This window comes from Pan troglodytes, chromosome 2 (assembly GCF_028858775.2).
Source record: "Pan troglodytes isolate AG18354 chromosome 2, NHGRI_mPanTro3-v2.0_pri, whole genome shotgun sequence".
Taxonomy (NCBI): domain Eukaryota; kingdom Metazoa; phylum Chordata; class Mammalia; order Primates; family Hominidae; genus Pan; species Pan troglodytes.
Window position 1 is genome coordinate 188,390,453 of NC_086015.1, and position 20,426 is coordinate 188,410,878.

The window sequence follows — 20,426 nt, forward strand, 5'->3', positions numbered from 1 at the left end:
TCATACAGGGAAGAGGTAGCATAGAATAAAAAATGCCAGGCCAGGAATGGTGGCTCACACCTGTAATCTCAGAAATTTGGGACGCTAAGGCAGGTGGATCACTTGAGGCCAGGAGTTCGAGACCAGCCTGACCAACATGGCGAAGCCCTGTCTCTACTAAAAATACAAAAATTATCTGGGCATGGTGGCAGTAGTCACAGCTACTCAGGAGCTGAGAAAAGAGAATCACTTGAACCTGGGAGGATTGAGCCACTCCACTCCTGCCTGGGTGACAGAGCAAGACTCTGTCTCAAAAAAAAAAAAAAAAAAAAAAAGAATAAAACATTCCCAGTCTGGAGTCAGACCTAGGGTCAGACTTTCACCCTACTCGTGTTTAGCTCACCATTGAGAAGGCTGGTGTCTCTAGGCCTCTCATGTTAAAGAAGAGAGCTCATGGGGCGGTGTGAGAATTAGCTTAGCTAACACAAGTAATGTGTCTTACGTGAAACCTAGCATCCGGTAGCCCTAAGCAAATGGTAGCACATTACATGAGCAGATTTGGAGGATTCCATTCATTACCCCATGGTCTTACCAACAACACCAACTGAGGAGACAGGCCGCGCTGATGCTGTTTTCCACGATGCTCCGGAGGGAGTTGACCACTTATTTGCTTTCCTTTCAGCGAAGAAAGCATATTGCAGGGCTCTAGCCTGCCCTGATTGCAAAAGATATAGAAACAGCTCCTCCTCCTTCTTGATGCCCACTTCATAGGGATACTGCACAGCAGCCTGGACTGCACGGACACAAGCCTCCTGTGCAAGACACCCAGGGTGCTGCCTCCGCATCTTCAAGAGGGCCTCACTAAAAATGCTGTCCATGTTGGGCAAGCTCTGAATTGGCTTGTTGCAGAGTCTACGGGATTCTAGAGGTTGATCTGAAAGGAATAAGAAGGATCAGAGCTTTGGAAATGTTACTTGTACAAAGGGAATGTGAATATATAGTAATAACAATAACCTGTTCAAATTCAAAGCACAAACTAAAAGCTATTCATTAAGACATTTAATGTACACTAAACATATGTACACTAACATCTCTGATATCTTTGCAACATAGTCCTACAAGATAGAATTTAGTAGACTCAAAGCAATTTTAGGTTACCTAGTTTAGGCATAAAAGTTGTATTTTCTTTTTAATCCAAGACCAAGACAATTTTATAATAGATTAATGATTAATTAAATTAATCAATAGATTAATATTTAATCTGTAATTAATATTAACATATTAAATATTAATGAGTCTAAGGAAAACGGTTCTGAGTTAATATTTTATTTATTAATTTTTAAAAATTATTTCAGCTTTTATTTTAGATTGAGGGCATACATGTGCAGGTTTGTTACATGGGTATATCACACGATGCTGAGGCTTGGGATATGAATAATCCTGCCACCCCAGTAGTGAGCATAGTACCCAGAAGTTGGTTTCTCAACCTTTGCCATCCTCCCTCCCTTCCCCTGTAGTAGAGACTCTAGTGTCTATTATTGAGTGAATATTTTAGATTCAAAATAACCTTAACTCCGGTCCTAATAGTAACAAAAACTTTAAAATACCTAGAAAAGGAGACAGCGTGGTATTGATGCAAGGATAGGCATATATATCAATGGAAGAGAATCGAGAGTTCACAAATAAACTCTTACAATTATAGCCAATGATTTTCAACATAGGTGTCCAAACAATTCAATGGAAGAAAGGAGAGTCTCTTTTTTTCACATTCAGAATTTTTATTTTAAAACAAAGAATCGGAGCAACATTAACAACAGAAAATCCATATGGAAATATTCACAATCTGCTCAGTGAGAAATGGGAAAACAACTTTCCTGCCTTACTGCCAACCTACTGTTTGAGGAGCCAGAAATTGACGTGAGGTTGGAAGGTCACCTTTTCCAGCTAAATCCCACTGAATAGGTGTGTGCATCTTTATTCAAAGACTCCACAACCAGAGGGAACAGAACTGAGAACAAAAATACTGTTATTGGCAAGGGTTTGGCTAAAGGGTCTGAGATGTGTAAGCACCAAGAAGGGATAGGGAGATCGAGCAACATATGAAAAGAGGGGCTGTAGGAACAAGCACCGAGAAAGTAAGTCAACTATAACCTACTTCCACCCAGAGCAAAGTGACTGTGCACATAAATTCACACTCTCAAGTGTGGGGTACACTGCACGCTGACTCATACGATCTCAAACGTGGTTTATTGGAAAGATTCTAGTCCCCTAAGGGCACTCATCGTAGGACCACAGTGACATGGTAACAGATACACACAAGCATACTGTGACCCTAAAGCAACAACACACTTTAGATAATAATCGTTCAGAAAAAAATCCTCAAAAGGAGAATCTTTCAACAAATCGTAGTGGGATAATTGGATATCCACATGCCAAAAAAAAAAAAAAAATTTAGGTCCTTACCTAGCACCATGTATAAAAATCAACTGAAAACAGATCACAAATCTAAATTGAAGAACTAATACTATAAAAATTCCTAGAAGAAAATATAAAAAAATTTTCAGGACCTTGGGGTTAGGCAAAGTATTCTTAGATACAACACCAAAAGCATGACATACAAAAGAAACAAGAAATCAGACTTCATAAAAATTAAAGACTTTTGTTTTTCAAAGGATATCAATAAGAAAATGAAATGACAGCCAGGTGCAGTGGCTCACGCCTGTAATCCTAGCACTTTGGGAGGCCGAGGCGGGTGGATTGTCTGAGCTCAGGAGTTCGAGACCAGCCTGGGTAACATGGTGAAACCCCATCTCTACTAAAATACAAAAAATTAGCTGGACATGGTGGTGTGCACCTGTAATCCCAGCTACTCGGGAGGCTGAGGCAGGAAAATTGCTAGAACCTGAGAGGTGGAGGTTGCAGTGAGCCGAGATCATGCCATTGCACTCCAGCCAGGGTGACAGAGCGAGATTCTGTCTCTAAAAAAAACAGAAAAAAAAAAAAAAAGAAATGACAATCCATAAACTAGAAGAAAATACTTGTGTGGTAGTCAGAATAACACCCCCCCGCCAAATGTTCATGTCTTAATTCCTAGAATCTGTGAATGTATAACCTCACATGGTAAAGAGATGTATAGGTGAGAGTAAGATTAAAGACCTTGGCTGGGCACAGTAGCCCACGCCTGTAATTCCAGTGCTCTGGGAGGCCAAGGTGGGCAGATTGCTTTGAGCTCAGGAGGTTGAGACCAACCTGGGCAACGTGGTGAAACTCTGTCTCTACCAAAAATACAAAAAATTAGCTGGGCATGGTGGCGCACCCCTGTGGTCCCAGCTACTCTGGAGGCTGAAGTGGGAGAATCGTTTGAGCCTGAGAGGTTGCAGTGAGTGAGCCAAGGTCGTGCCACTGCACTGCAGCCTGGGTGACAGAGTGAGACCCCATTTCAAAAAAAAAAAAAAAAAAATTAGACATTGAGATGGGGATATTACCCTGTATTATCTGATTGAGTGCAATCTAATCATATGAGTCCTTAAAAGCAGAGAATCTTTCCTGACTGTGGTGAGGGGGATTCAACAAGGAAGAAGGGTTAGAGAAATGCAACATGCAAAGGACTCGACCTGTTGGCACTGATGTAGCTTTGAATATGAGGAAAGGAGACCAAGAACTAAAGAATGCAGTGTTCTCTAGAAGCTGGGATTGACCTTTAAGGTTTACAAGGTCGCAAGTTTGCAAGCAAGAACATGGGGACCCTGATCCTACAATGCAAAGTACTGAGTTCTGCCAACAACCCACATAAGCAGGAAACAGTTTCTCCCCTAGAGCCTCCAGAAAAGAGTGCACCAGCTGACACCTGGATTTGAGCCCAGGGAGACCTCTACAATACTTCTAGTCTACACAACTGTAATAAAATAATTTCGGATGATTTAAACTGCTAAGGTTGTGGTAATTTTTTATCACAGCAATAGAAAATACAATTGGCACATCAAATATCAAATAAAGAACTTGTTTCCAGAATATGTAACAAACTCTTATGACTCAATAATTAGGTAAACAATGTAATTTCTTAAACGGGCAAAAACTTGAGCAGTTATTTCATCAAGGAGCATATGTGAATGGCCAATATGCACACAAAAAGATGCTCGACATCATTAGTCATTAAGGAAATGCAAATTAAAACCACAACAAATGTGGTAGACAGACTCTAAGTAATGGGCTGTCATTTCTAGATTAGGTTACAAAAAGACTCTGGCTTCAGTCTTGCTCATACTTTCTTGCCCTCTCAAATTGGTCACTCTGATGGAAGCCAGCTGCCCTGTTGTGAGCCACCCTATGGTGAAGCCCACGTGGCAAAGAACTGAGGGAGGCTTTCAGCCCACAGTCAGTGAGGAACTGAGGCCCTCAGTACAACAGCCCATACGGAACTGAATCCTACCAAAAACCGCTTGAGTGAGTTTGAAAGCAGATTCTCCCCCTGACCCCTAATCAACCTGAGATGACTACAGCCACAGCCAACACCTTGATTGTAGCTTTGTTTGAAATCTGAAAGCCAGAGGACCTAGGACACTTGGATTCTGGACCCACAGAAATTGTGGAATAAATGTTTGATTTTAAGCCACTAAGTTTTGGGGTCGTTTGTTATGCAGTTAGACTTACTAGAATGACTATAATAAAAAGCCATCACTACTGAATGTTGGTGATGATATAGAGAAACTGGAAGCCTCATACGTTGCTTCTGAGAGTGTAAAACAGCACATTGCTTTGGAAAACAGTTTAGTTGTTTCTTAAAAAGATAAACATAAACTGATTGTTCAACCCAGCAATTTCACTCCCAGGAATCTACACAAGAGAAATGAAAGCATATGCCATAAAGAAAACTTGTCTACAAATATTCATGGCAGCATTATTTATAATAGCAAAATCTGGAAACAATCCAAACATCCATCAGCTGTTGAATGACTAAAGAAATTTGATAGAGCCATGAAATAGAATATTATTCAGCAATAAAAAGGATCAAACTGTTGATACATGCTACAATACAGATACAGATGAGCCTCAGAAACATTATGCTAACTAAAAGAAGCCAGATGCAAAACATTACATATTGTATGATGCCATTTAGATCCAAGGTCCAAAAAATGCAAATCTATAGAGACAGAAAGATCAGTGGTTGCCTAGGGCTGGGGATGTGAGTAGGAGTTAGTGTTAATGGGCATGAAGAAACTTTTTGTGGGAGTGGACAAGTCTTAAAATTGATTTATGGGGATGGCTGCACAATCTATAAGGCAAATCACGCCTCATTAAAACTGTTAAAGTGTATCTAGAAATGAATTTATCAAGAAAGGTACAAGACCTTTCAGAAGATAACTATACCATTTTATTGAAGAACATAAAATAAGACCTTAATAAAAACAGAAAAGCCCCATGCTTCTGGATATAAATATTTAATAGCATAAAAATATATTTTCCATATGTATTATATATGAAATTTTAATAAGAATCCTTATGGTACTATTTTAAAAAATAACTTTACAGAATGATTCCAAAGTTTTCATAAAATAATAAATTCATAACAACTTATAGTTACCAAAACTTCAGCTATACCAGAAGTTGTTTTCTATAATGTACTGGCATCTCTTAAAAAATAAAACCATTTTATCAAAAATGTACATCTTAGTTATTTAGACAGAAAGCCTACCAGGGCTTATACCAGAGCAGTTTCACCATAAAAAGACATATGAACATAAGCGCATCTGGCATTGAGCCCCTCTGGCATTGGTGTGTTAGGCGTGTCCAAGGGAACGTGAGTAAGGTTTGGGTGTAATCATGTGCACATGGTAATATAGATATATTGTATAATCTCAGCCTCCTTTTTAAATCAAAGAGACAAGAATATTTTCTTAATGCTTGATTAGTAAGTAGTGTTGGAAAGAATGAGTTTCTGAATTAATGATTTCCCATATGATGTTAAAGAATAGGATTCAGGAATGGAGAGAAGACAGTGGTTATAGGCATGTGGTCCCTCTCACCCTACTACTTTGAAAAAACATGAACTGTATCCAATAGGCCCACCAATTACTTGCTCAATTACCCAAAGAGTTAGCCCAATCCTCAATTTAAGGGAAAGCAAACTCAGCAGAGAAGAATGGGGACTCCCCCAGGGTCTACAGATGATTTAATGTGCCGGTGACCTAAAAGGAAGACAAGAATGGACAATGGGGAGAGGAAGGAGAGAACAAGAGCATGGAGGCACAAGCGGAGGAAGAAGGCAGGCTGGGCTGCTGGTGCAATCTATGCCATGTAACAGGGCATAGACAGTGCTGGGATATCTTAGAGTTGGATCTCTATCTTGTGATACTACCTCTGTTCCCAGCATTCCTGGGGGTGCTTCTCAACATCATAGCACACATCAGATTTATTTGAAGAGTTTACGAAGTTCAGATGCCCACATCATACCTCAAAATTAACTGTTGAATTTTTTAAGAGTAGCCATGCCCAGGCCTCACCATAGATTCAGTTAAGAATCTTTGCCGGGCACAGTGTAATCCCAGCAGTTTGGGAGGCCGAGGCAGGTGGATCATGAGGTCAGGAGTTCAGGACCAGCCCAGCCAAGATAGTGAAACCCCGTCTCTACTAAAAATACAAAAATTAGCCAGGCGTGGTGGGTGCCTGTAGTCTCAGCTACTACTCGGGAGGCTGAGGCAGGAGAATCGCTTTGAATCTGGGCGGCAGAGGTTGCAGTGAGCCGAGATTGTGCCACTGCACTCCAGCCTGGGCGACAGAGTGAGACTCTGTCTCAAAAAAAAAAAAAAAAAAAACAGGGAATATTTAAAGGTGGGGCCTAGTAAGACTATTCTTGAAAAGTTCAGAAGCTGATTTTAAGGTATAGCCTCTGGGAGCTCCAAGAGCAGAGAGTGTTGTCCGCCACTGAAACAAGGACAGCTGCAGTTCCTGGCAATTTCATTTTAGGCCAGAGATTGAAAAGAAAAGACGGGAAAAAAAGAGAGGAGAGAACAAAACTGAAATGAAAAGAAAGCCTGCTTAATGGTGTGTAGTAATTAGTTCTGATCAGCATAATCCTATTATCCCGGGGACACTGAAAACCTCGCAGACTGCATATGGGCATTTTGGGAGCCATCCAAGGCACTTGTCTAGACCAGTCCTAGGGCCAAACTAAGCATACCCACTGGAAAATTTTGGATCCGGGCATAATCATAGATGGTTTTTCCCTGCTCAATTTCCTATCTCTTTCTTGCTGCAGCTATAACTAAGGATGCTGTTATCTTACAACTTCAGTTATAAGATATTCAGAATTTCCCCTTTGGGTGTATAAGTACAGTTGTTTTCAAAGTGTATTTCTTGTATACTTAGTAGTTTTCAAGTCACTCAGCAGTACCTATACAATAAGAGAGGCAAGTGTCAGTATGTCAGCATCAGCATTGGCTGCCCAGGGAAATGGGGAGGAAAGGAAGTAATCAGTGATTCAAATATACTATTAATTGAATTCTTTCCTTGACCCATTCACATTTTTTCTTAGTTCTATGAGGTATTCTATGACATTTTTGATAAAAAAGATAAGTGAGTCACGTTTCTGAAGGAACAAAAGGAGGTGATTATTTTCCCTTCTTCTTCTGCTGTAATGGCAGGAAAAGATTTTCTCTGCCTAGGCTAAAGAGAGACTCAACATGCGGTTCACGGAAATCGTGAACACAGACATCAAGGAATCTGTCTCTCTCTCTCTCTCTAACCCTGATAAACAGAAAGCTGTGTCCATCATAAAAGCTTTGCAAAGGACAGACAGAATAACTGCACATTAACAGGCTTCAAGAAGGTGACCCACAGAACTTGTCTAGCAGGTAAAAAGGAAGCTCAATTTAGACATGTGCGTAGGCCTCCTATGTAAGGCAGGTCACTCTGCTCTTTTGAAACATGTTCATATAAATGTTCACAGCGGGTAAAAATAAATTACAAAGTGAAGAAGATAAAATGAAGAGAAAGACAAATAAAACCACTATGGTTTTTTAAAAGCCACAACTCCAAAAGAACAAATAGACCAAGGTCTTTAGGCAGAATTAGAATTGTTAAAAGTGGCTAACACAGCCCAGCACAGACACAGGAACAGGACCAGGGTTCATTACAGAAAGGAAAACCGAGCATTAGGTTCCAGAGTTGAGACTCCCAGTTGGATAATTCCCTGTGCCCATTCCAGCTGGGGAAGGTAGAGAGAGAGAGAGCCTTTAGTCTCTTGGTCTTTGAATAACAGCACACACATTCAGCATCATGCCAGAAACATGCACATGAGAACAGGAGTTCTTAGTTCAGAAACAGGCAGGCTGCTAGCCACATGCATGTGCAAATATATAGCATTTTATAGGATGCTCCCCTCCCTAGTTTAGCCAATGCAATCTGGTTTGGCCAAGTAATTCTGCATTGCACTGCTAAATCCATTGCACTGCAGTAGTCTGGGAGGCTTCATAGAATACGAACATTAAAATGCATAAAGCTAATGAACTTCCACAGTCAACTCACCAGGATACAGTGTTAAGTTTGTAGAGAAATGTGCCGCTAAGTCCCAAATTGCGTTTTAGGTATGTTAACCTTCTACACTCCCTTCCCACCCGTAATTGGTTCCAAAAGTGCTGATTGGAACCTTGACCAATGGAAATTCCCTTTTCTCCCTTCTTTCCTATAAGAAGTAGAAACTAAATAAATGTTCTTCATCTTCTTCTTTCGTTGTTGTTGTTGTTTTAAAGCAAACATTTGAGCAGTGGGAGTAAGAATAGGCTGAATAATTGGAATATGGTTACAAATGGGAAAAGGGAATACAAAAATTCAACATGTATTTTTTTAAGACAGAGACAGACTTTGCATACCACAAAAGTCACCACTTTAAAGTGTATAGTTCAGTGTTATTCAGAATATTCACAAGGTTGTGCAACCATATGTGTATGCATTTTAACCATGCCTTTCATAACTGATTTACAAAAATATCTTTAAGACTATAGCAGCTGGGTGCGGTAGCTCACGCCTGTAATCCCAGCACTTTGGGAGGCAGAGGCAGGTGGATCACTCGGGGTCAGGAGTTCGAGACCAGACTGGTCAACATGGTGAAACCCCGTCTCTACTAAAAACACAAAAATTAGCCGGGTGTGCTGCCATGTGCCTGTAATCCCAGTTACTTGGGAGGCTGAGGCAGGAGAATTGCTTGAACCCAGGAGGCGGAGGTTGCAGCGAGCCAAGATTGCACCATTGTACTCCAGCCTGGGTGAAGAAGCAAGACTCTGTCTCAAAAAAAAAAAAAAAAAAAAAAAAAAAAGACTACAGGTAGTGTTTGTGTGTCAGGTGTAAAAAAAATCAAAACTAGCAAAAATTACCTCCTTTCTTACCCTTGTTCTCTGTATATCAATGGTTCTCAAAGTGTGGTCCCCAGAACACAGCATCAACATCACCTAAGCATGTTTGTTAGAGATACAAATTCTTGGGCCCCACCCCAGATTTAATGAATCAGAAAGTAATGAGTGGGGCCCTGCTAACCGTGCTTTAACAAGCCCACCAAAAAGCAATTTTGATGCATAGTGAAGTTTGAGGACCATGGCTCTAGATCAAGACAATTGCTCTAGCTTTCCATAACTATAGATTTCTAATAAATGCATATATATTTAATGTAATTAACATATTGAATTTTTGTGGAAACTTTCCTTCAAGTTAATCCATCAATTTTGTTCTGCTAAATGACCACACACTAACCACTGTATTTAAAACAAAGAGGCTGGGTGCGGTGGCTCACGGCTGTAATCCCAGCACTTTGGGAGGTAGAGGCGGGTGGATCACCTGAGGTCAGGAGTTCAAGACCAGCCTGGCCAACATGGTGAAACTCCATCTCTAATAAAACTACAAAAATTAGCTGAGTGTGGTGATGCATGCCTGTAATCCCAGCTACTCCAGAGGCTGAAGCAGGAGAATCAATTGAACCTGAGAAGAGGAGATTGCAGTGAGCTGAGGTCATGTCATTGCACTCCAGCCTGAGCAACAAGAGCGAAACTCCGTCTCAAAAAAAAAAAAAAGAAAAAAAAAAGAGAAAAAAGAGGAAAGTGGGGAAGCACAAAAAGAAAAGATAGGCACAAGACCTCAAATGAAAATGAAAGGCAAATAAATAGGCCTCCTTAAATTATAAATTTGGTAAGAGAATAAATGGCAAATGTTGACAAGATTCTGAGTTAATCCTTGGTTGATCTGTCTTTTTCTCTACCTTGATCTCCAGCGTTTGTCTATTACAAAGCAGCACCAAGAAATCATAGGATTTCAAACAGTGGAACTCATTTAAAAAAGAAAAAACAGTAAAAGTCCTAGGGTTTCCATGGGATTCTAATCATTAAACCCCAAAACACACATTACACCCCAAAACCTTGCTTGAGTTGTTGCAAGGACAAATAACTAAGCACCCAACCACTGTAGCCTGTGAGGTCTCAGAACATGATTTGAAACCAGCTAATTTTGTTGAACCCTTTCTTTTACCAATACATAAAACAAAGCCCCAAAGATGATTTGTTAAGGTCCCCGTAGCTAAGGCCGAGACCTCTGTCTCTCCTGACCTCCAGTCCTGAGCCCGTTTCTCTAACAGACTGCGTCCTTTCCACACTGGCCTCCCAAAGTCATCCATTTTTTTTGGGGGGGGGGGGTAAATTTAATGACTTAGATATTAGGAAAAGATAAATTTTTTTTCAAATCAAGAGTCTAGATTACCTACCACCCAAGTACAACCACTACTGAAAATTTGTTACATCGCCTTATAGTTTTTTCCTTATGCAGGTACATATAAGAACACACGCACACACTTGTAAAATTTGCTACCTGGCTGTTTTCTTCTTAATACTATATGTAAGCAATTTTCCAAGTTCTTCAACTTTCTTTAAAAATGGAAGTTGTAATAGCTGAATGGAGTCAGTTCATTGAGATTATCGTTTTTACATAATTAATTTCCCAGAACTAAATATTCGAGTTGTTTCCAATATTTTATGATAATCTAAAAGCTTTAGTGAGTATTACTGTATACAAATCTTTGTGTATTTATGTGATTATTTCTCTATGGTAAATTCCTAAGAATAGAAAAACTAAGTGAAAAGGTATGAGTAATTTTAAGCCTCTATAAGTGATTGTCCAGCTGCCTTCTAGACAGGATGTATTACAAGCATTCTAATGAGAGCTTATTTAAACTCAGTCTCACCGTATTTGTTCCATCTGTTCTGATCTGCTTGGCAAAAATTAGTGTCTTTTAAATCACTGATTTTTTTATTAATAAATTTTAAAAAGCATTTAAGAGTCAAGCATACACTTATTACAACCCAGCAATACTATTCTCAGGTATTTACCCAAGAAAAAGGAAAAACTATGTCTACAAAGACTTGTGTAGGCCCAAAGTGGAAACAAACTAAATGTCCATCAACTGATAATGGATAAACAAATTGTGGTTTACCCACAATGTGGAATACAAGTCAATAAAAAGGAACAAAATATTAATGCATGCAACAATAGGAATGGCTCTCAAAAACATTATACAAAATAAAGCCAGCCACAGAAGACTATATACTACTGCATGATTTCATCCATATGAGATTCTAAAAGAACCATAAAAGTATGACAGAAAGTAGGTCACTGGTTGCCTGCGACCAAGGGGAAGAAAAAAGGATGTATGGGAAAGGGGTATGAGAATATTTTTTAGGGTGATAGAACTATATTTTGATTGTGGCAATGGTTACACAACTGTAAACAACTACCAAAATTCACCAAACTCTCCCCTTAAAATGCATGAATTTTATCTGTAGAAATTACACCTCAATAAAGCTGGAAAAAATAAAAACAAAACCAAAAATAATTTAGAAACGTTTGAGAAAACTAACTTATCCTAAGCTGGAGAATAAAACAAAACAAAAGCAAAAATCACTTAAGAAATTTTGGAGAAAAACTAACATTTTCATTTTTGCTTATTTCCTTTCCATTTGTATCTGTATTCATACATACTCCAGATAATGATCATTACTCTATACACAATTATATACTGTATAATTGCAAATACATGTACATTTATATTCTACACATTTTTATATCACAATTTTACATTTTTCTATATAGTTTTCATGATTATAATTTAAAATAGTAATACATAATTGTCTAAAGCCCTGAAGTGTTAAAAGGTGAATTTTACAGGTTTAAAGCAAATGGTGCCTCAATATTTGGATGCCACCAAGTGGACAAACTGTATAATGTCGTTGAGATTAAACACTATTTTGTAAGTTTTATAAAGTAAAAATGTTTAATTTAATGTTTACAATTAATTTTAAATTGTGAATAAATTAAAGTTATAACCAGACCATTTTAGAAATGTAGCTAAGGTTGAGACCTGGATCCAGGTCTCCTAGATCATGAACCTCAACTATTTCTTGAAGTAACTTAATTCTCAAATCAGAATCTAGGGAAATCACTTAAGGAAAAGAACTTCCTGTTGAAATTGAGACCTTTACAAACTAAAACTACAGATGTGAATGACAGACACGGGTCTACCTTTAGCAAACCAAAGAATCATTTCGGGACCTCCAAATGCAAATAGCCTTTGCTGTGTGTCTGTCAAGTGACTTCTAACAAAACAATAAGCCCCCTCGGGAAGCACAATGATGAAAACACAGTGAAGGTTGCCTGAAAGGCCGAGAAAAATAGTAGGAAATTTATTTCTATTTGGGCAAGGACTTGCTGATTCTCTTTAGGGGTCTCCATTATTTTCTCCCCATCGTTCCTCCCCTCTCCAGTTCAAGCTTTTACTTTCACATTGAAACAGTAACTGGCTAGAGCCACAAAAAAGAAAGATTATTTCAGGAAAGTGTTTGGTCTCTGCCAAGGTCAACAAAAGAATGACTCCTTCAAAAGAATGCCTTTGAATGACACTGGGCCATTGCCTGCCACCAAGCGGGAGACCAGCACTCTGTTCTGCCTGTAACGCAATACTCTTCCCAATTATTTTTTTCTGGCTATTTTTACCCTCTCCATCTTGCTCATTTAAAGCTGACAACATCCATAGACTGAAAAGAAACTGTGAAACAAACAAAAAAACCTCTGGGAGTGCCACTGAAAGAACTCTGAAAGGAACATCCCGAGTCCATAAAGTAAGAAACCACTGAGAGAAGGACATAACTCAGTTTGCGGAGACAGAAGTTCTCAAGGCCCACAGCTTTACTGCGGTAAATTATAGAGCCTGTGATATGGTTTAGATGTGTGTCCGCTCCAAATCTCATGTTGAAATGTGGTCCCCAGTGTTTGAGGTGGGAGCCTGGTGGGAGGTTACTGGGTCATGGGAGCTGATCCCTCAGGAACGGTTTAGTACCATCCCCTTGGTGATAAGAGAGCTTTCACTCAGTTGATGAGAGATCAGCTTGTTTAGAAGAGTTTGGGGCCAGGCGCGGTGGCTCATGCCTGTAATCCCAGCACTTTGGGAGGTCGAGGCAGGCAGATCACGAGGTCAGGAGTTCGAGATGAGCCTGGCAAACATAGTGAAACCCCGTCTCTACTAAAAATACAATAATTAGCGGGGCATGGTGGGCGGACGCCTGTATTCCCAGCTACTTGGGCTGCTGAGGCAAGAGAATCACTTGAACCCAGGAGGCAGAGGTTGTGGTGAGCCAAGATCGCGCCACTGCACTCCAGCCTGGGCAACAGAGCGGGACTCTGTCTCAGAAAAAAAAAAGAAAAAAAAGAGTGTGGGACCTCCACACTTCTCTCTTGCTCTCTTGCCATATGACGTGCCTATTCCTGCTTCACGTTCAACCACGGGTAAAAGCTCTGAGACCTCACCAGAAGCTGAGCACATGCTGGTACCATGCTTGTACAACCTGCGGAACTGTAAGCCAATTAAATCTTTTTTCTTTATAAATTACCCAGCCTCAGGATTTTCTTTTTTTTTTTTTTTTTCTCGAGACGGAGTCTCGTTCTGTCGCCCAGGATGGAGTGCAGTGGCGCGATCTCGGCTCACTGCAAGCTCCGCCTCCCGGGTTCACGCCATTCTCCTGCCTCAGCCTCCCGAATAGCTGGGATTACAGGCGCCCGCCACCACGCCCGGCTAATTTTTTGTATTTTTTAGTAGAGACAGGATTTCACCGTGTTAGCCAGGATGTTCTCGATCTCCTGACCTCGTGATCCGCCCACCTCGGCCTCCCAGAGTGCTGGGATTACAGGCGTGAGCCACTGCGCCCGGCCAGGAGTTTCTTATTTAAATGAACATGTATCCTGTTTACAGTCTTTGGCTATTTTTATTATTATCTTCTTACCTGAAACTCTCTGAGCAAATCTGATTGCTTCTTCAACCGGGTCTGAGTTTACAACTTTATCTAGAATGCCCAGCTTGAGTGCTTCATCTGCTAAAATACGTCTTCCTGAAATAAACAACAACAACAACAACAACAACAACAACAAATCAAAGAACGATGTAAGATTAAAGCAAAAGCATTACTCTCTCTAGTAGGAAAGGCTGTCTGTCTGGATATAAATATCTATTATTGAATAAAATAAGTAAGAACCACACTCACTGAAAGAATAGAAAGATCACCACTGAGGTAACCAGGAAACCTGGATTCAAGCTCCAGCTCTAATTTCCACTATTTGTGTGACCATGAAGAACTGCACCAGGACCACAATTTCCTCATTGGCAAATGGCAATAATTATGCTTATCTCAGTAATTCCGAGTATTAAGTGAGAATAATAGATTCTCTTTATATTCTATAAATCTCTATAGAAGTACTTTATGAACTACAGATCTCTATAGAAATGTGAGATGTTTAGTTTTTTATAATAATAATAGAAGTAGCAGCAGCAGAGTAATATATAGTATCTACCTTATCCCTAGCACACCCCATTGGCTGTGGATGGTTAAAAAAAAAAAAAAAAGGACCGGGCATGGTGGCTCACGCTTGTAATCCCAGCACTTTGGGAGGCCAAGGCGGGTGGATCACCTGAGGTAAGGAGTTCGAGACCAGCCTGGCCAACATGGTGAAACCCTGTCTCTACTACAAATACAAAAATTAACTGGGCGTGGTAGTGGGCACCTGTAATCCCAGCTACTCAGGAGGCTGAGGCAGGAGAATCGCTTGAACCCAGGAGGTGGAGATTACAGTGGGCTGAGATCACACCACTGCACTCCAGCCTGGGCAAAAGAGCTAGACTCCATCTCCAAAAACAAAGAAAAAGAGAGAGAGAGAAAATTTAAAAAAAAAGATAGTCCCCAGACATAAATATAGTTAACTCAATGAGAAAAAAATTAAGTTGACATTCTATAAGGTATAATTAAAATTACCTAGGACAAATGGGATGGACTTCTGCCAGTTTTTGGCTACCCAGCATCTCAACTCCTCCCTTAGTTTGTGGAATTGCTATTGTGTGAGCTTTGAAGCCCTGCCTTCTACTACAGAAGCTGAAAAGGACACAGATGATTAGACAATTGACAATTTGACTGTGGCAGCTGGAGTGTGGCCCATGACCCTAGTTAGTGAACTGAGTGCTCTGTTGAGGGTTTTTAGCTTGGAGTTAGTGACACTAAGCAGCAGCAACAGGTTAAATCTCATTTCACAGGTGCCAATATCTAGTGTCTGGCAGTGGTGGTGCTGGTATACTTAGCGTCCAATCATGCCATTGGCATCCTCCAGTACAGAATGTCAGCAATAGGGGATATAGAAGTTTGATGAGGGTTTGCACCGTTCCTAAATTTGCCTTGACAGTTCTTCACCAGTTGTAAATATGCAATTTGATCTGCATATTCTGAGGTAAGAGGTAGGGGACATCAGCATCCCCTACCCCAGGGTCAGAAGGAAGAAGACAGTGACACATCACTTGCTTTCTTGCCAGTACCATCTTGCCTTCTGAAAAGCAACCATCAAATCCATCTTGGTGGCAACAGTCTCACAGTCTTCACTGCACTTACAGTGTTGGTGGATGCCATCGGAGACAAACCCTCCATTCCTGGTTCTTATTATTGCTTCAGAGAACTACAAATGAGTTTTCTTGATTAGATAGAAAGTTCAGTGATTTTTTTTTTGGTAGGTCTCTCTTTGAAAAGCAGTATTTGGGCAGTTTTCTGGAAGTATATCTGAAAACAGGCTTTCAGATCTCCTTCTGGAGTAAGGAGTAGGGTAAGACGTACATAAATGGTTTCTGTACATAAGTATCCTGTGTATAAAATCACTTTGGTAAGGAGAGAGTGAATCAGCCTACCCAGGTTAAGGGAACCAAGCAAACACAAAATGGGACATGGAAACCTGGATATTATTATAAAAGGATTTTGAGGTCAACTAAGCAGGGAGAATGTGAGCTACTCCCAGATATACTAAAAATTTCTCTAGCTGTAATGATTTCTTCTGGCTTGGATTTCACAAAATTGGAAGAGTACCACTACTATTCTAACAGAGTCAATGGGATTCCAAGTACAGTCATATGCCATATAATAACATTTCTGTCACAACACATATATGATGGTGGTCCCATATGATTACGATATCATATGTTTACTGTACCTTTTCTATGTTTAGATGTGTTTAGATACATAAATACTTTCCATTGTGTTACAATTGCCTACAGTATTCAGTACAGTAACATGCTGCACAGGTTTGTAGCCTAGGAACAAGAGGCCATACCATATAGCCTAGGTGTGTAATAGGCTATACCATCTAGGTTTGTGTAAGTAAACCATGATGGTCACATAACAACAAACTCGCCTAATGATTTCTCAGAATATATCTCGTTGTTCAATGATGCATAGCTGGACTTTTATCCTGTATCAAAGAACTAAGGATCTAAAGACATGGCTCTGTATATCCAATCTGGATTCTTAGGCTGTAATTTAAAATTGTTTTTTCTTATGACATCGTAAGTGTAGATGACAACCACTGTCCAATGGGCTCTAATAAGAACCCTGTGTGCCCTAAGGGAACTGAGGTTGAGAGTTCTCTTCTCCAACCTGAGTAATCTCAATTTTTTCCAATTTTCTTGATAGCTTCTTTTCTAACCTTTACAATTTTTTTCCACATGGAACTCTTTCCAAATGTCATATTCAAGTTTTCCTAAAATTGTGCAGACTACTTAAAAAGACAGGTGTATAATTCTAATGTTAGCTTTCTTCTAATTCACTATGACCTTTTCTATGCAAATCAAAACCCCATCATATTCTTACTGTTTTTACCTCTTTTCTGCATGTTAAAAATAGTGATGTTTCTTTAAGCAGTGCTTTGGGAAAAGGCCAATCCTAGTTCATTTTATTTCTTTTTGTCAAAGCCAGTTTTCCTGATTTCTTCCAATAATCTTGGTTTCAGGCAATACTGCAAATAGGGCAACAAAATTATTCAATATTCCCCCATATACTTTAAGTATCTGTAAACCCTCAAATTTACAGACTCATTTTACACTATTATGATTTCCTCCTATATTTTAGGCTTCTTTGCTTCCTATTTTGTCTTTTGCACAATAAATTGTCTCATGTGCTTTGAATCCTGTAGTATGTTGGATCCTAAGCATCCTTTTACGAATTTGACATTACATACTTAAAATAGTTCACATTCTTTAAACTGTACTTATTATACCATTATAAATTAAAACTATCTAACTTGATTTATTGAAGGAAATAAATGTCATGTTTCTGGTCTAACTCTCCTTTTATACACTACAGATTTATAAAATCATCCCCCCATTTAAAGGAAAAATCCATTTTTAATGCACATAGCCTCACGATATTTTTTTTTCTTTTTCTTTTTCTTTTTTTTGAGATGGAGTCTCACTGTCACCCAGGCTGGAGTGCAGTGGCGCAATCTCAGCTCACTGCAACCTCTGCTTCCTGGGTTCAAGCGATTCTCCTGCCTCAGTCTCTCGAGTAGTTGGTACTACAGGCGCATGCCACCACCCCCGGCTACTTTTTTGTATTTTTAGTGGAGATGAGGTTTCACCATGTTGACCAGGCTGGTATCAAATTCCTGACCTTAGGTGATCCACCTGCCTTGGACTCTGAAAGTGCTGGGATTACAGGCGTGAGCCACCGTGCCCGGCCCGCCTCACATTATTTTCTAATTTGGCTAATGTATACACAATTTTATATCGTGGTTTCTATACGGATTTCTACTAGCAGTTCTCAAACGGGTCTTAGGACCCCTTTGCACTCTTAAAAATTATGGAGAACTCCAAAAAGCTTGTGTTTATGTAGGTTATATATATCAATATTTACTGTATTCGAAATTAAAACTGCAAGCTTTTGTCTGGGTGTAGAAATCACAAGGCCGGATGTGGTGGCTCACACCTGTAATCCCAGCACTTTGGGAGGCCAAGGCAGGAGGATCACCTGAGGTCAGGAGTTTGAGACCAGCTTGGCCAACATGGTGCCCCCCGCCCCCTGTTTCTACTAAAAATACAAAAATTGGCTGGGTGTGCCACGAGCCTGTGGTCCCAGCTACTTGGGAGGCTGAAGCAGGATAACTACTTGAACCTGGGAGGCGGAGGCTGCAGTGAGCCGAGATCGTGCCACTGCACTCCAGCCTTGGTGACAGTGGGAGATACCATCTCAGAAAAATAAAAATAAAAAAAGAAAAATCACTGCAAGCTTTAAAAATGTTTCTTTATTAGTTCATTTTAAAATAATAAACTCACTGCATGTTAGCATAATGTTTTTATGCAAAATAATTATATAAAAAATTTAAAAATTAGGGAGAAGAGTGCAATTGTTTTATATTTTTGCAAATTTATTTACTGTCTGATTTAACAGAAGACAGCTGCATTCTCATTCTCCTATTGCTTCTGCATTCAATCTGTTGTGATATCACAAGGCATATTACAGTCTCTGGAAAATTCCACTACACATTTGTGAGAAAGGCAAGTAATGTCTTATTATTATGAAAATAGATCTGATCTCAAGGACTCTGTAAAGGTCTTAGGCCACACCCGAGAGTCCCTGGACCACACTTTAAGAACCCTGAGATTTAGATCATCATTCTTCATAAATATTACATAGCATCCTAGCATGTGAATATTCCACAGCATTTACTTGCGGCTGGTATAATTTTAGTTCCTTTGAAAGTAACCTTTCGTTTTATTTGTTTTTATCCTGGGGAAGCTTGCAGGATTCTATTTTCTGGAAGTTTAAAATCTTTACCAAGACACATCAAAGAATTATCTCCTCATCAGTTTTTCCAGGAAAATGGCATGCTTGTTAAAGTACAATCTCTGATGCTATTTAATGTCTGAAGAATTTCTTCTATTTTTTCTTTTGGTTATTGCTTTCATTTTTTTTGCCTTGTGCTTTGGGAGCACGTATTATTCAAAGCAGAGACCTCTGTTATGTATCTTCCATGTCTGCTATCTTCATTTACATTTTATTTATCTTTTTGTTAAATTCTTCTGAATTCTTTAGATGTGTCTCTTTTTATCCTCTATGTTGTTGATTCTGTAATCTATCCTACCACATCTTTTTATTGCTTCAAAAAGAAATTATTTTGGCTAAGGTTTTGATTTTAAATACGGTGTTCTTATTTAACAAAATATTTTCTTTTCTAGTTTAGAATAATGTGAGTTTTCTAAAATTTTTTGTTTTCTTTAATGTTTCAGCAGACTGACGTTTATGTTTCTTTTTTTTAAGTCATAAAATATTTTCATAGGTTTTAGGGTTGCAGTTGTTTTAGTTTTAAGAATTTTTGTGTGTCTTTCTTTTGGTCATAGAACAATATTTGCTGATATTAATTATTTCTGCCTGAGAGCCTTGAGGTGCTAGTACTAAAAAATGTATAGCAAAAACCCACCTGGACCTACAGCTAAAAGGCAGGCAGGATAAAGATGTTACTCCCAATTCCTCTTTCCCCCCACAGTATTCTGGGTAGTAAGAGGTATCCCACCAAAGTCTAGAGCTCAAAGCCTGTCCTGTGAATGAGTACAGAGAAACTCATCAGGGCTGGGGCCAAGCTTTATGAGAATACAGCAGAGCTTTCTATGCTTTTCTGTGAACAAAGGGGACAGCACCTAGAAAATAAAACAGAAAGAGGAGCAGGACACTGTAGTCCTGTCAGTTGATTGGACAGAGAACATCAGCGAACGAACTGCAATATGATCAGGCATATCCTTTGTGGTTACTGCTAAAGATTCGTTCATTTTCAGAGGGCATTCTAAGGAAATTGTGGAGAAGGTTGCTGTTGTAATCACTCTACTTTCCAGAATTACCTGTCTTACGGATTTCAGAAGATCAGAAAGGGTTAGCCACCTAAATCTATTTACTTATTAATTTCCTATGGGAACAGTGCCTACAAAGTTGGCACTTTTTTTCCTCATTCACATCAGTAGGGAATCTTCAACTTTCACAATTTAACTAATCTTTTTCTTTAACACCCTTTCTTAGAAAAAAAAAAATTTCGGCCGGGCGCAGTGGCTCACACCTGTAATCCCAGCACTT

The 20,426-nt window shown here is 39.4% G+C and overlaps 1 protein-coding gene across 2 annotated transcripts in view; it reads right to left on the reverse strand.

The window, feature by feature from the left end:
* EHHADH (enoyl-CoA hydratase and 3-hydroxyacyl CoA dehydrogenase) overlaps window positions 1-20,426 on the reverse strand; it is a 91,204-nt gene that overhangs the window by 13,164 nt on the left and 57,614 nt on the right. For both annotated transcript variants that reach the window (XM_016942457.4, XM_517004.8), the window contains exons 5-6: window positions 14,286-14,390; window positions 572-913 (exon numbers count right to left, since the gene is read on the reverse strand). In XM_016942457.4, the coding sequence (XP_016797946.1) occupies window positions 572-913; window positions 14,286-14,390 (447 nt within the window). The remainder of the gene's footprint in view (window positions 1-571; window positions 914-14,285; window positions 14,391-20,426) is intronic.